The sequence below is a fragment of the Symphalangus syndactylus genome, chromosome 4 (genome assembly GCF_028878055.3).
Source record: "Symphalangus syndactylus isolate Jambi chromosome 4, NHGRI_mSymSyn1-v2.1_pri, whole genome shotgun sequence".
Classification (NCBI taxonomy): Eukaryota; Metazoa; Chordata; class Mammalia; order Primates; family Hylobatidae; genus Symphalangus; species Symphalangus syndactylus.
The window spans coordinates 84,489,981-84,503,540 of NC_072426.2; the positions used below are offsets into that span (position 1 = coordinate 84,489,981).

Consider the following 13,560-nt stretch of genomic DNA (forward strand, 5'->3'; position numbering starts at 1 on the left):
GGTGGTAGGGAGTGGCCCAGGGCCTGCTTCTTCTTATCAGGAGAGGTTGCAAAAATAAACCTTCCTTTTAGAGTCTTCAAAATCCTAAAGATGCTAAAATCACCATTTGAAAATACGTCCTGAATGTTCACCTCTGTGCAGGACGGTTGCTTCTAGGTCAAGTGCCTGGTGCCAGGCCACAGCCCACAGGGTGTATTGGCTCCATTATGTACCCTTTATTGGCTGATTCTCTTCTTGGTCTCCCGTACTTTCCAGTAGGTTTCCTAGGATTGCCTCCCACATAAACTCTCGACACTTGAATCTTTTTCTTAGGATTTCTGCTTCTTGGGGAGGCTAAGCTGGGTTGGCACACTTCAGTAAGTATTAATAGCACTAATTATGCTATGCATATTTAAGGGTGACTCTCTGTGAAGTCTATTTCTCAGGTGCCTGTAAACCTCATCTTTGATGTCCAGAATCACTTTTGGTCCTGTGGGCAGTCCCCCTTAATGGGACCATCAACCCCACATACACGCCACCAAGACCTCAGAACGGTGCCTCAGCAAGCGCTGGCAGGGGTGCGTCTCCTGTACCCTGGCACTGTCTGGCCTCATCAGGCTCCTGGCCCTTCTTAGTCAGCTCCCTGCCTCTGGGGAATGCTGCAGCTGCTCTACTGTTCCCTGCATTCCTGATCTCCAGGCTGCTCACCTTGCTACCCCAAGCACTGGACTTGCCAAAACACCAGTCAGCTCATGGGATTATCTTGGGTCCTAGTCCCATCTCTGCTTGGCTCCAGCTGTGGCACAGTGGTCTGGCCATTTCTTCTGTGAGACTCTATTTCCCCACCTGCAGGTCCCCTGACACCAACTGCCCAGTGTCTCTGAGAATGGTGCAGAGTACAGTCGGTCCTCCCTATCCACAGGTTCTGCACTGAGGATTCAACTAAACTCAGATAAAAAATATTTGATTAAAAAACAATTAAAAATAACAATACAAATCATACTGATGAAAAAGACAGTATAACAATGGTTTACATAGCATTTACCTTGTGTTATGTATTACAAGTAATCTAGAGATGATTAAAAGTATACAGGAGGATGTGAGTAGGTTATATGGAAATACTACTCCATTATATATAAGGATCTTGAGCATCTTCGGATTTCGGTATCCTTGGGAGGTTCTGGAATCAATGCCCCAAAGATACGAGGGCTGACTGTAGTTACAAGAGGGCTCTGGAGCCAAGCTGCCCAACTTTGGCACTTCCCAGGTGTATTACGTTGCTGAGGCCGCCACAGCAAAGTACCACATGCTGTGTGGCTTTAACAACAGAAATTTACTATCTCACAGTTTTGAAGGCCAGAAGTCTTGAGATCAAGGTGTCAGCGGGATTCATTTCCCCTGAAACCTCTCTCCTGGGCTTTAGAGACCGCTGCTCTCCCTGTGTCTTCACATGGTCTTCCCTCTGGGCCTGTCTTTGTTGCAATCTCCTTCACTTTTAAGGACACTAATCAAATTAGATAAGGGCCCAGCCTAATGGCCTCATTTTAACTTAATTACCTCTTTAAAGACCCTATCTCCAAATACAGTCACATTCTGAAGTACTGGGGATTAGGCTTCAGTTAGGCTCAGTGGAGGAGACATAATGCAGCCCGTAACATCACCTGAGTGACTTTGGACAAGTTTATTAACCTCTCTGTGCTTCAGTGTCCTCCGCTGTAAGATAAAAGTAATGACAAGGCTACTGTGAAGATTAAGTTAGAATACAAAGTTGTGGTCTTCAAACTTTTTTGCTTGCATAGTTCCTAAAATAATTTCAAAAACTATGCACTCAATCATTTTTTTGTTGACATCTAAACTTTTTCATCATAAATGTAAACTGTTGCAAAAGATGTAATTTCCATCTTTGACATCTTAAAAATGAAATGATTAGATCCATCTTTCTTTCACATCTAAGTGTCTTGAATTTAATGACTGTCTTCATTTATTTAAAGCCATCATGAGAAATAAATACCTACCCAAACAAGCTTTAACTGTTAGAAAATTTGTATTGTTTCTTCTTCTCCTTGAATTTTATCTTCAATACACTTCCCCACGAAATTTCATCCTACTGTAATACATGTTGTGTTTTGAAGGTTCTTTATTGATTACCCTATTATACTTATCTGTAAGACAATATGTGTGTACAAATTTAAATTAATAATTTTTTAATTTCCTCATTTCATAAGTGTTAAAATATTTTTTAGATTGACTTATCAATATTGCACAATTAGTAAACTTTGGAAAATTAGCATAAGATTAATCAAAATGACACAAACATATCATAAATTTAGATACATAATAGCCATAAGAAGCAAAATTTATTGGGAATGCATTTTTATTGAAATTGATTTTTATTTTTACTTCATATACACTTGTATGAATTTTTTAGGGATAAAATTTACTGTCAATTTTGTTAATAGATGTTAGCTCTGAAATACTTCAATATAAAGAGAGTGTGAATGAATGAATGAAATTTTCTTATACTCCTCAATTTTTAGAACTACTTCCAAGGTGTATATCAAAAGTCACATCATGATTTATCATCCAAAATGATTTTTAATACTCTACCAGATGACAACTGGATTAGGTCATTATTCAATCCTTGTTGAAAGCAAAGTATTGGAAACATCTCCCCCTCGTGAAAGATTCAGTTGCCTAGTTAATAATTTGCTTTATTGACATAGATATTAGTATTTTACATCAATTCTTGTTTGATGCCCCATTTACGTTTCAATCTGGGACAGGTCTCCAGGATGGTGTGCTTTGATTTTATGAATAGAAAAGGGTGATGTTAAAAGGGGGGAAGGGAAATGAACACGGCCAGACCTCAGGCATGTTCTAAGAGAATACATTCTTAGGAAAGAATACCATGGGAGGTGAGGATGTTAAGGTGATTCCTTAAAACTGTTTTTCCAAAGAGTACCCAGGGGTATCCAAACCCTAGACTGAAGACCACTGATCCATCTAATAAGCTTAGAATAGTGCCAGGGACACATGAAATGTTTGATAAATACTAACTATGGTTGTTATTATTGTTGCCTCTATAGATTATCTAGTATATAGTAGGTGCTCAGTAAATGGAATACAGAAAGAGTTAGGTATTAATAGGAGGCTGAACCAGATAAACCTGTACAGTTCCATTTGAAGCTGATATTCTCTCATCTTACTTTGGAAGCTGCATAACAGATCACCCCATATGTAATAGCTTAAAGCAATTATTATTTGCTCTCAATTCCACAGGTTGCCAATTTGGGCTGGGCTTAGCTGACCATTTCTTCTGCAGGTCTCAGCTGGAGTCATTCATGCAGCTGCAGTCTCTTGGTGCATTACCTGGGACCTGGTTGTTTGGGGCCTTGGCTGGGACAGCTTGTGTCTGCTCCATGTAGTCTCATCTTCCAGTAGGCTAGCCAGGCTTCCTCATGTGGTGACAGAAGAATTCCCTGCAACAAGAGAGGGCAAACCCCATAGCACAGGTGTCTTTTACACCTCTTCTTGTGACACATTGGCTAATGTTCTCTTGACCAAAGCAAGTTCATGTGGCCAAGCCCAGAGTCAGTTTGGGAGGGGGTACACATGGGTGTGGACATATACAAGGAGGTGTGATTCACTGGGTCCACTGATGTAACAATCTACCACACAATTCAAGGGTCCCCCTGGTTGTTTCAGCTTTACCTCTATTTGAAGTAAATTCAGCTGTGAACCTCAGAGTGGACACTTGCTGAATTATGTGCCTAGGCATTCTTACTTTTCCTCTGCAGCCACAATTATTTGGTTTTCCTGTAGAAGGAGGTTTTGGTTCAAGTCTGTTTTCCTGAGGGCCTCTTTTTAGTCCTGGAAGAGCATTAATCAGAGAATTCAAACTCATTTTTCAATGAGGAGCTTTAAAATGGACAGGTTATTCCATCTGGCCTCAAGAAGGCTTTCTTATGACTCAGGCAGAGCTTAGAGGTTGGGTGACTCTATTACTCCAGGATCCCAACTTAACCTGCCTTGGCCCAAAATGAATACCCAGGAAGTCTGGGGTGTATGGCTTATTGCCTGGCTAGATCCCTGGCTGGGACATATCCAGTTACTGTGGTGTCCATGTGATGGCTCTGTTGTGCTCTTCCAAACAGAAGTATGCAAGTCTTGAGTGTTCGGTGGTATAGCACCAATACCTGAGCAACACCTGGCTCCCTGCATTTCCTGGTAATTCCTGGAGCATATATATCTGAAGTAGCATTGGTTTACCATCTTCTATTATTTTTCCTTTCACAGTGAGACATTATTTGGTGAAATGCCCTCAGAACAGGTAAGAATATTTTCTTCCTTTTTTCAAATGAAACTCTTTGCCATTTAACTTTCTTTTGATATTACCAATAAATTGATTAAATTTGTAGTTTTACCTAAAGGTCTGCATATTTGTCCACAAATATGCTGCAAATGTGTATCCTGCATGCATTTGCATGTTTGCAAGGTCTACAGTCTGGTTTTCACCCTCAGGGATCCAGAGAGCATGCAGCTTTTGCTGGCCCAGCAGGCTTGCTGGAGGAGGCTTGGTGTATGGTCCTGCAGAGCTGCTCCCCAGTTTAGGAAGGGGCTCACACTGGTCTGAACCACTTTGATACATTTTGACCACAAACACCCCTAATTCTCTTCACCAATGCTGACTTACTGTATGCCCTGCTTTTAGCTGGTGAGACACATCTTATAGGTAACATAATAGTTATAAGAGATACTGCTAATTCAAAGTGTTTAAAAATTTGGGACTTCTGATCCAGACAAGATGGCATAGGTCAATTTCTTTCTTCTCTTCCCTGCTGAGTAAATTCTTTAAACCTTGGAAATAACATAAGAGACAACCAAATGAAGACTTTGAAAGGTGGTGAAAAGAAGGTAAACTGGTTTGGAATCCCAGGACTGGAGGAGTAACACAACTGTGAGACATCTTATGTTTTCCCATCCAATAGCAGAAGGTCACCCAGACTTGCTTTTTTCCTACTCCAATCTAGCAACAGAAAACATTCAGGTAAGCTCATTCCTTCCCTGGATCAAAGGGGAGTTCCCCTGAAAACCTCAAGTGAGCCTAGCATCAGCTGCAAAGAGGATGGATCAGGGGCTCCTCCCACAATGAGCACCAGAGGAAGAGCTCACTTTTTCTTCCAGGCTAAGACTCCTTTCCTCAACCAGGTGACACCAAGGCTTCAGGGAAGAGCCAGCAAGAGGCACCTAGACACAAAAGTGGCCCAGCAAGGAAGCTGCTTCATCTCCATGGGTGTGAGGCTTCTCTCCCCTACTGAAAAACATCCAGCTTCCAAATCTGAGGAAACTCTCTCTGTCCCCTCTGGCAGCACCAGCAGGGCCCAGTGGCACCATATAAACCAAACAGACCAAAATAATACTGTAAAGGCTCTGAAAATGAAAATACCATTGGAACTATAGCCCATAGAAGCAGACCAAGATTACACGATAAACCTGGGTGACCGCCTACAAAAATATGAGATTTAAATAGGACCTGGGACCTTGTGACAAGCTACTATAAAAAAAACCACCCATCATTTTAAAAACCACAAAAATCACAACTTGAATGAGAAGAGATAATAGATCGGATCAACACTGAGATGAATCAGGTGTTGAAATTATCTGACAAAAATTTTAAAGCAGTTTTTTTCTTTTTATGAGATGGAGTTTCACTCTTGTTGCCCAGGCTGGAGTGCAATAGCATGATCTCAGCTCACTGCAACCCTCCTAGATTCAAATGATTCTCCTGCCTTAGCCTCTCAAGTAGCTGGGATTACAGGCACCCACCACCATGCCCAGCTATTTTTTTGTATGTTTAGTAAAGACGGGGTTTCACCATGTTGTCTAGGTTGGTCTCAAACTCGTGACCTCAGGTGATCCACCCACCTCATCCTCCAAAAGTGCAGGGATTGCAGGCATGAGGCACCACCTGCAGCCTTAAAGCAGTTTTTATTAAAAAAAAAAAAAAAGATTCAATGATCAATTCAAATTATCTTAAAACAGCTGACAAAATAAAAAAACTCAGCCAATAAAGAAAAAAACAAACATAAGGAAATTATAGAACTAAAAAGTACAAAAACAGAAATGAAAAACTCACCGTTTGGGCTCGATAGGAGAGTGGAGATGTCAGTGGATAGTTTATGAAGTGGAGGACAGAGCAATAGAATTTATCTAATCTGAACAACAGAGAGAAAATAGACTAAAAACAAAGAAGAAATGAACAGACTTCAAGGACCTACAGGACAAAAGATCCAACATTCTATCATCAGAGTTCCAGAAGGAGAGGATAAACAGAGTAGATCTAAAACAGTATTAGAAGAAATAATGGCTGAAAACTCCCCAAATTTGGCAAAAGACAAAGCCCTATAGATTTAAGAAACTGAGTGAATGCCAGGCATAATAATCTCAATAAAATCTACTTGAAAACACATGATAATTGAACAGAAAACAAAGTTGAATGACAGTGCATTTCTGCTCTGAATCCATGAAGGGCAGAAGGAAATGGCACATTTTTAAATACCAAAATAAAAGAACTGCCAACCCCAAATTTTATATCCAGCAAAACTGTCCTCCAGAAATGAAAGAGAAATAAAGACATTCTCAGAAGAAGGAAAGCTAAAAGAGGTTGCCACTAGCAGACCTACTTTAATGACTAAAATACAATCTTGAAACAGAAAAAAATGTTGGAGCCTTAGGAAGGAAGAAGGAATAATGGAAAGAGCAGAAATAGGAGTACATATGGTAGAGTGTTCTTTCCATGAATAGTTGTGAGTTTTAAAAATCACATTTGAGGATTTAAATAAAAATTATAGAATTGTCTGATGCTCAAGACAACACTGCTTAAAAGTGAGTGAGGCAAAATGACCTAAATAGAAGTCAAAAGTCCTTTCAAAGCAATGGAATGTTGGTGCCAGTAGACCATGTAAAGTCACATATGTATATTGTAATGACCGAAGCAATCACTAAAATAACTTTGCAAAAACAATACACTCAGAATTCCTATAGATAGATCTTAAAATTTAGGCGAGTAACACAAAGAAACAGGGGAATGAGAATTACAGGAAATAACCAGAAAACAAACAATAATATGGTAGCCTTAATTGCTGAAATACTATTTATTTTAAATGTAAATGGTCTAAATACATCAATCAAATTGCAGAGACTCGCAGAGTGGATTAGAAAAATGACCCAACTGGTACGCTTTTTATAGGAAATTCACTTTATACACAATGACATAAGTAGATTGAAAGTAAAAGTATGGAAAAAGATATAACACACAAACAATGAAATAAATCAGGTGTGGATGTACTGTAGCTGATAAAATGGACTTCAGGGCAAAAAACCTTACTAGAGGTGAAGACAGACATTAGATGATAAAGGCTCAATCCATCAGAAAGACAAGTTTCCACATGAGTACAAGTCAAACAACAGAACTACAAAATTTAAACAGCAAAAACTGAAAGAGCAGAGAGAAGAAATAGCTAAATCTATAATTTTAGTTAGAGCCTTCAATTCCTCCTCTTCCTCTACTGATTGGCCTGCCGTAGATAGAAAATTAGCATGGTTATTGAAGATCTAAACAACACAATCAACCAATGGCACCCAATTGAGACAGATCAAACACTCTAACCAACAGTAAAAAAACAAATATTTTTCAAGGCTCCATGGGACGTTCATCAAAATAGACCATATCCTGGGCTGAAAAACAAACCTCAACAAATTTGAAATAATTGAAATAATAGAGAATGTGTTCTCTGAGCACAGCGAAATCAAATTAGAAATTAATAACAAAATGGCTGCAGGAAGCTCTCTAAATGTGGAAACAGTTTTTTGTTGAAAGTGACACGCTGATTCTAGATTATATATGTACATTTTTAAAAATAACAAAGTTGGAGGACTTACAGTTCTTCTGTCCAAAACTTATTCTAATGCTAGAGTAATGGAGACACTGAAGTATTGATATAAAGTATATAGATCAATGTAGCATAATTGAGAGTCCAGAAATAAATCCTTATATTTATGGCCAACTGACTTTTGATAGAGATGGCAGGACAGTTCTAAAGGGAAAGCTTTGTCCTTTTGACAGACAGTGCTGGGACAACTGGGTATCCATATACAGAAACATAAACTTGCCTCACATTGCCCCCAAAATTAACTAAAAATAGATCTTAGACCTAAACATAAAAGCTAAAATTACAACATTTCTAGAAGAAAACAGGAGAAAATCTTTGTGACCTTGGGTTGGGCAAAGTGATACTAAACACAGGATCCATAAATGAAAGAATTGATGTAATTAAAAACCTTTGCATTTCCAAAGACACCATTAAGAAATTGAAAAGATAAGTAAGCCCCATATTTGCAAATCAGATAACTGATAAAGAACTTGTTCCTAAAATATATAAAGATCTCTCACAACTCAATAATGAGGTGACAGATAACACAATTAAAAATGGGCACAAAAGATTTGAGCAGATATTTTCCTAAAGAAGATATCCAAATGGTGAGCAAGTACATGAAAGATGTTCAGTGTCATTACCTATTAGGGAAGTGCAAATTAAAACCACAAGTGATATCACTGTACCCCCATACAATGGCTATAACTCAAAAGACAGACAATACCAATTTCTGGCAAAGATGTGGAGAAATTGGATCTTTGTACATTGCTGGTGGGAATATAAAATTGTGCCACCACTTGGGAAAACAACTTGGTAGTTTCTTAAAACCTTTAAGTTACCCTATGACCCAGCCATTCCGCTCATAGGAATCTATCCAAGAGAACTGAAAGCATATATCTCACGAAAACATATATGCAGTTGTTCATAGCTGCTGTGTTCATGATAACCAGAAACCAGAGACAATCTAGATATATCCATCAACTTGTGAATTGGAAAACAAAATGAATATATCCACCCAGTGAGGTACCACTTAGTAATAAAAAGGAACACACTGGGTATGGACCAAAGCATGGATGAGCCCCAACAATACTAAGTGGAAAAAGCCAGATACAAAAAATTGCATACCGTATGATTCCATTTTGATAAAATGCCTAGAAAAGGTAAATTTATAGAGACAGAAAGGGGATTAGTGGTTTCCTCCAGCTGAGGGTGGGAGTGGGGATTAACTATAAAAATACAAGAGGGAACCTTTGGGGGTGATAGAAATGTTTTAAAACTGTATTGTAGTGATGCATGAATCTAAAAGCTATTGAACTGTACACTTGTGATCAGTACATTTTATGGTATGTCAACTATGCCTCAATAAAACCATTTGTTTCTTTTTTCAAGCATATGTCCCAATAAGGCCCCCCAAGACTAGGGTGATTCTGGCATTTCAGACTTGGGTAATGGCTGGAGATGGTCAGAGCTGTGGATGATCAGCCTGCCAACATGCTCAGGATTTGCTTTCTGTGATGTTTTTGTCTGGCCTTTTGTGTCTAGCAAGAAGCCTCTGGCGACTGGGGCCCCTCTTTGTTACCTTACAGTTTGCTCATTCTGAGCTGGGGCTGACTGAGGCTGGAAGTACAGCAAGGATGTCATCCCAGCCTGGTGGACATTAGAATTTGATCTCCCCTCAGCCCTGGGATAAATGAGGTCAAGATGACCACAGAATCTTGTTCAAAGGCTGCCTCCTTCTCTGCCAGCCATGCTGGGCACTGTCAGGTTAGTTGGGTGTCTGAGTGGCAGTTCTCCCTATGAGCAGTCTCCTGTTGGGTCAACCCACAGATTTGCCTTTAGAAAGCCTGCATTTACTCTACCTTCATCCCAGGACCCTGCTAGGGCCAGGCCTTGACCCATAAACCTGGTAGTCAGCTCCTGGCCAACTTTGCGTTCATTTTCCTGATTAGAACCTCATGCCTGTTTGACTTAGTGCAGCCCAGACTGGCCGCCAGTGCTAGTGAATTGGTCAATTATTGCCTTTATGCCTGGCTTTGGCCTGAATTGTGCTCTGCCTCTGTAGCCCAGGCAGTTCCTCCTGTCCCTGTTGTGCCAGGAGCTCCCAGGTCCCAGCACCCTCATCTGTCTGCCTGCTCTGTGCTGCTGCCATGGGCAAACGGGGCCCTGGAGTCTTAAGCTGTGATAAAGAAGAAGCCCTTCTCTGGCTTCTGACCATTTCATCCTAAGGGGGAACCGACAAAAAGCACAGGGTCAGGAGAAGATGCCTGGGTTGGAAACCCTCAGGCAGGGGAGGGGAAGGGCCTCCGGAAGAGACCATGTGCTGGCTCTGAGGCTGCAGTCACTGAACGAGGGGCCTTGCCAAGTAACTGGGCCAGAACCTGGAGACTCAAGGGAATTCCATGACTTGCTAAGAAAAGTTCAAACGGAAGGAAAATAAATCTCATCTTGAATGTTTATTGTCCCCGAGGTTGTAAATTGCTGTCTCTTGGAGGGGTGGCCCTGACCTTCAGGAGTGGGAGACTGTTCCTTTCCCAGGGCAGAGTGCTCTGAGGATGCAGAGCAGAGAGCAGGGCCTGAGTAAGCGTCTCAGGGATCTGTGAGGTTCAATGTGCCCTTCCCGGGGAGGACAGCCCTGAGAGCAGCTCAGCTGGAGGATATAAAATTGCTCCAAAATTCCTGGAAACCTGGAGTGAAAATGAAATCCCCCCAGTTGCACAGAGCTGTGATGCAGTCCATTCTACAATGACTTTCCAATGGATCCAGATGCTTTCTTTCCTGCAGGGCAAGGAAAGTTGTGAGGAGGACTAAAGGGGCACCACAAAGCCAATTCCCAGCCAGGATGTCTCCTGGCCTTTTGCTTCACCTCTACTTATGGGATTGAGACAATAAAGTACTTGCCAATGAGGGAAGTTATAGTGCAGCAATGAATGGTACAGAAAGTCAAGGCAATGGAAGGAGAAATGGCAGGGTATAGATATGGAAGCTGAGGATGGCTGCAGAGACATTGCAGCCCCCTGACTTCGAGAGGTCCAATGGCCTCTCATTAGAGGCATCTATTTGCAAAGCAAACCTCACTGAAATGAACAGTCTTTACTGTGATCAGTTGTAGGGTCAGATTAATCAGTTCTTTCAGGGGCTTTTCTGGGACACGTGTCAGAGTCAGGTCATTCTCCTCCTGAGTGAACCCTCAGTCTCAAAGAACACCAGAACTCTAAACAGACTTATGCTGTGCCCCAGCCATTTCTCACTCTTGCTTGCTTGGATTTTAACCCACATGCATGCTTGTGCCCTCCCTCTGCCCACATCCACCTGAGCAAGCAAGGTGGTGAGGATGGGGGCAGTAGATCAGGGACGGGGTCTCCTTGGCCACCTCCCTTCCATGCCCCCACAGTCATTACTACCTTGTCATGTCCCCACCGCATCCCAGCACTCAGGCCCAGTGTCCTTCTTCCACAACCCTCCAGGCAGGGGTGGGAGTGGGGAGGGCAGGCTGTGAGATGGGGGTGGTTCCTGGCATAAAGAACATGCACCTGGATTCCGACAGCTTCAGTGTCAGGTAGAGTTGTGCCACTTGGCAGCTTTGTGAACTTGGGCCACTTACTCAGCCTTTCTGGGAATGTTTCATCCTCCACAGCAGGCACAGACTTGCCTGTTGTCACTGTCGCTAAGGGTTTCCATAGGAATTCGATGAGAGAACAGTGGTCGTAGACTGGTGCAGCCCAGCTCTTTACTGGATTTATTTCTTATTCTCAGAAAAACTCTGCAAGGCACAATTGGTTTCCTCAGACTGAGAACATGGATGAAACTGCCAATGATTAGACCAATGACTAGCCCTCTGTCATTTACAAACCTTCTGAATCCAGGTTATGGCTTGGATGTGTGTCCCCTTCAAATCTCATGTGGAAATGTAGTTTCCAATGTTGGAGGTAGGCTTGGTGAGACGTGTTTGGGTCATGGGGGCGGATCCCTCATGAATGGCTTGGTCTGTCCTTGTAATGAATGAGTTCTCTCACCTGATGAATTCACATGAGATCTAGTTGTTTAAAAGAGCCCGGCCCCTCCTTCCTCTTTCTCTTGCTCCCTCTCTTGCCAGATGATATGTGGGCCCCTCCTTTACCTTCCGCCATGATTGGAAGCTTCTGAGGCCCTCACCAGAGGCCCAGAAGCAGATGCCAGCACCATGCTTCCTGCACAGCTTGCAGAACCGTGAGCCAATGTAAACCTCTTTTCTTGATAAATTACCCAGTCTCAGATATTCCTTTATAGCAACACAAATGAACTAATATACCAGGTGACAGAAAAGCCGGCTCAGACTGTCTTGTCCGGGAAGGAATCTTGCAGCTCACCTAACTAAGGATGCTACAGTGGGCAGGTCTCAGGGCAGCTCTAGCCAGAGGGACACAGGGTCATCAGGGTGGTGGCTTCCAGCCCCTGCCCTTCTCTGGGAAGTGCTGTGTCCAGGTGGTGATGAGAACCCAGGCCAGGCAGGCTCCTCGGGGCAGGGACAGGTGCCAGCAGGGATCAGCCCACATGCATCCATCCATGGCCTTTGTGAATGAGTCATCTCTCTTCCTAACCAGCAGGCACAACCCGGCAGTTAGTGGAGCAGCCTCCAGCATGGACTGAGGCTGAACAGGGAGTGGGGTCTCCCACCCAAACACAGCCTTACCCCTGGCTGGGCAGATGCTGAGGAGTCACCTCTCCCTGCCATTATTACCAGGACCCAAGCCTGTGACCCTGTAGAGCACCACTAAAGTATCTCCTGATCTCACCAGCTAGTGTACAAAAATGTTAGCTCAAACAAAAACACCAGCCTGGCAAAGTCTCTGCTGTGGACTTCATGAAGCCAGCAGGGAAATGCAAAGGAAGAGCTTCCCTCGTGGCTGCAGGAGCTTCTTGTGGCTCTAAGGATGAGCTTCTTGTGTGATGTAAACCATTTATTGTAAAGGTCATGGGGGCACTGTGGACAGGGAGATGGCTTGGCAAATACCTCACAAAGGAGCAGCATTTATTCTAATGCTGTGCAGAGGATGCATACAGAAATGTCATGGAGCAGATGCAGCAGAGAGCACAGCTTTGCGACCCACAATGATCTGGCGTCCTTTCTGGGTACATAGGCACTCACATGGGCTGTAGAGAATACTGCCTTGTCCTGCTTCCGATTCAAGGACTCGGAGAGCAGTTTCTGTGTTAATAATGATGGATAATAATGCCAGTAAGGTCATGATAGGTGACTCCCTGTAAGCAATTACTGTGCACTAGACACAATTCTATGTGGTTTGTACATGTCACCCACTTAATGGAAAAGAATCATTTCAAAGGGTCCCTGTGAGTGGGTGGCACCATTCATCCATCTTGAAAGTGAAGTTCTGCAACTTTTAAGCAGCTCCTGGCATATGGAACCAATTGACTTTGTGTGTTTCAGTGGCAGGGAAAGCTGCTGGAGCAAGTTCAAAAAGCCTAAGGCAAGACATTAGGAAACTCCCCCTGTTTGCATGAGTTCTTGGCCTTTATCAATGGCAGCTGACCTTGGGGAGAAGGGGTATCTACAGTTGTTACTATTATTCATTTTACTTTAAAAGATGGCAATGAATTGCCACCGTAGTTGTGGAGACCAATGCCCCTCCTTCAAGATTCTGCACATAAT

General features: G+C 42.5%; 1 protein-coding gene across 6 annotated transcripts in view; it reads left to right on the top strand.

Annotated features, from left to right (window-relative positions):
• VSTM4 (V-set and transmembrane domain containing 4) overlaps window positions 1–13,560 on the top strand; it is a 102,473-nt gene that overhangs the window by 47,820 nt on the left and 41,093 nt on the right. For all 6 annotated transcript variants that reach the window (XR_010120519.1, XM_063638067.1, XM_063638065.1 and 3 more), the window contains exon 5: window positions 4,276–4,309. Coding sequence is in view for 5 of the 6 variants with exons in the window: in XM_063638067.1 (XP_063494137.1) it covers window positions 4,276–4,309 (34 nt within the window). In the remaining variant the exon portion in view is untranslated. The remainder of the gene's footprint in view (window positions 1–4,275; window positions 4,310–13,560) is intronic.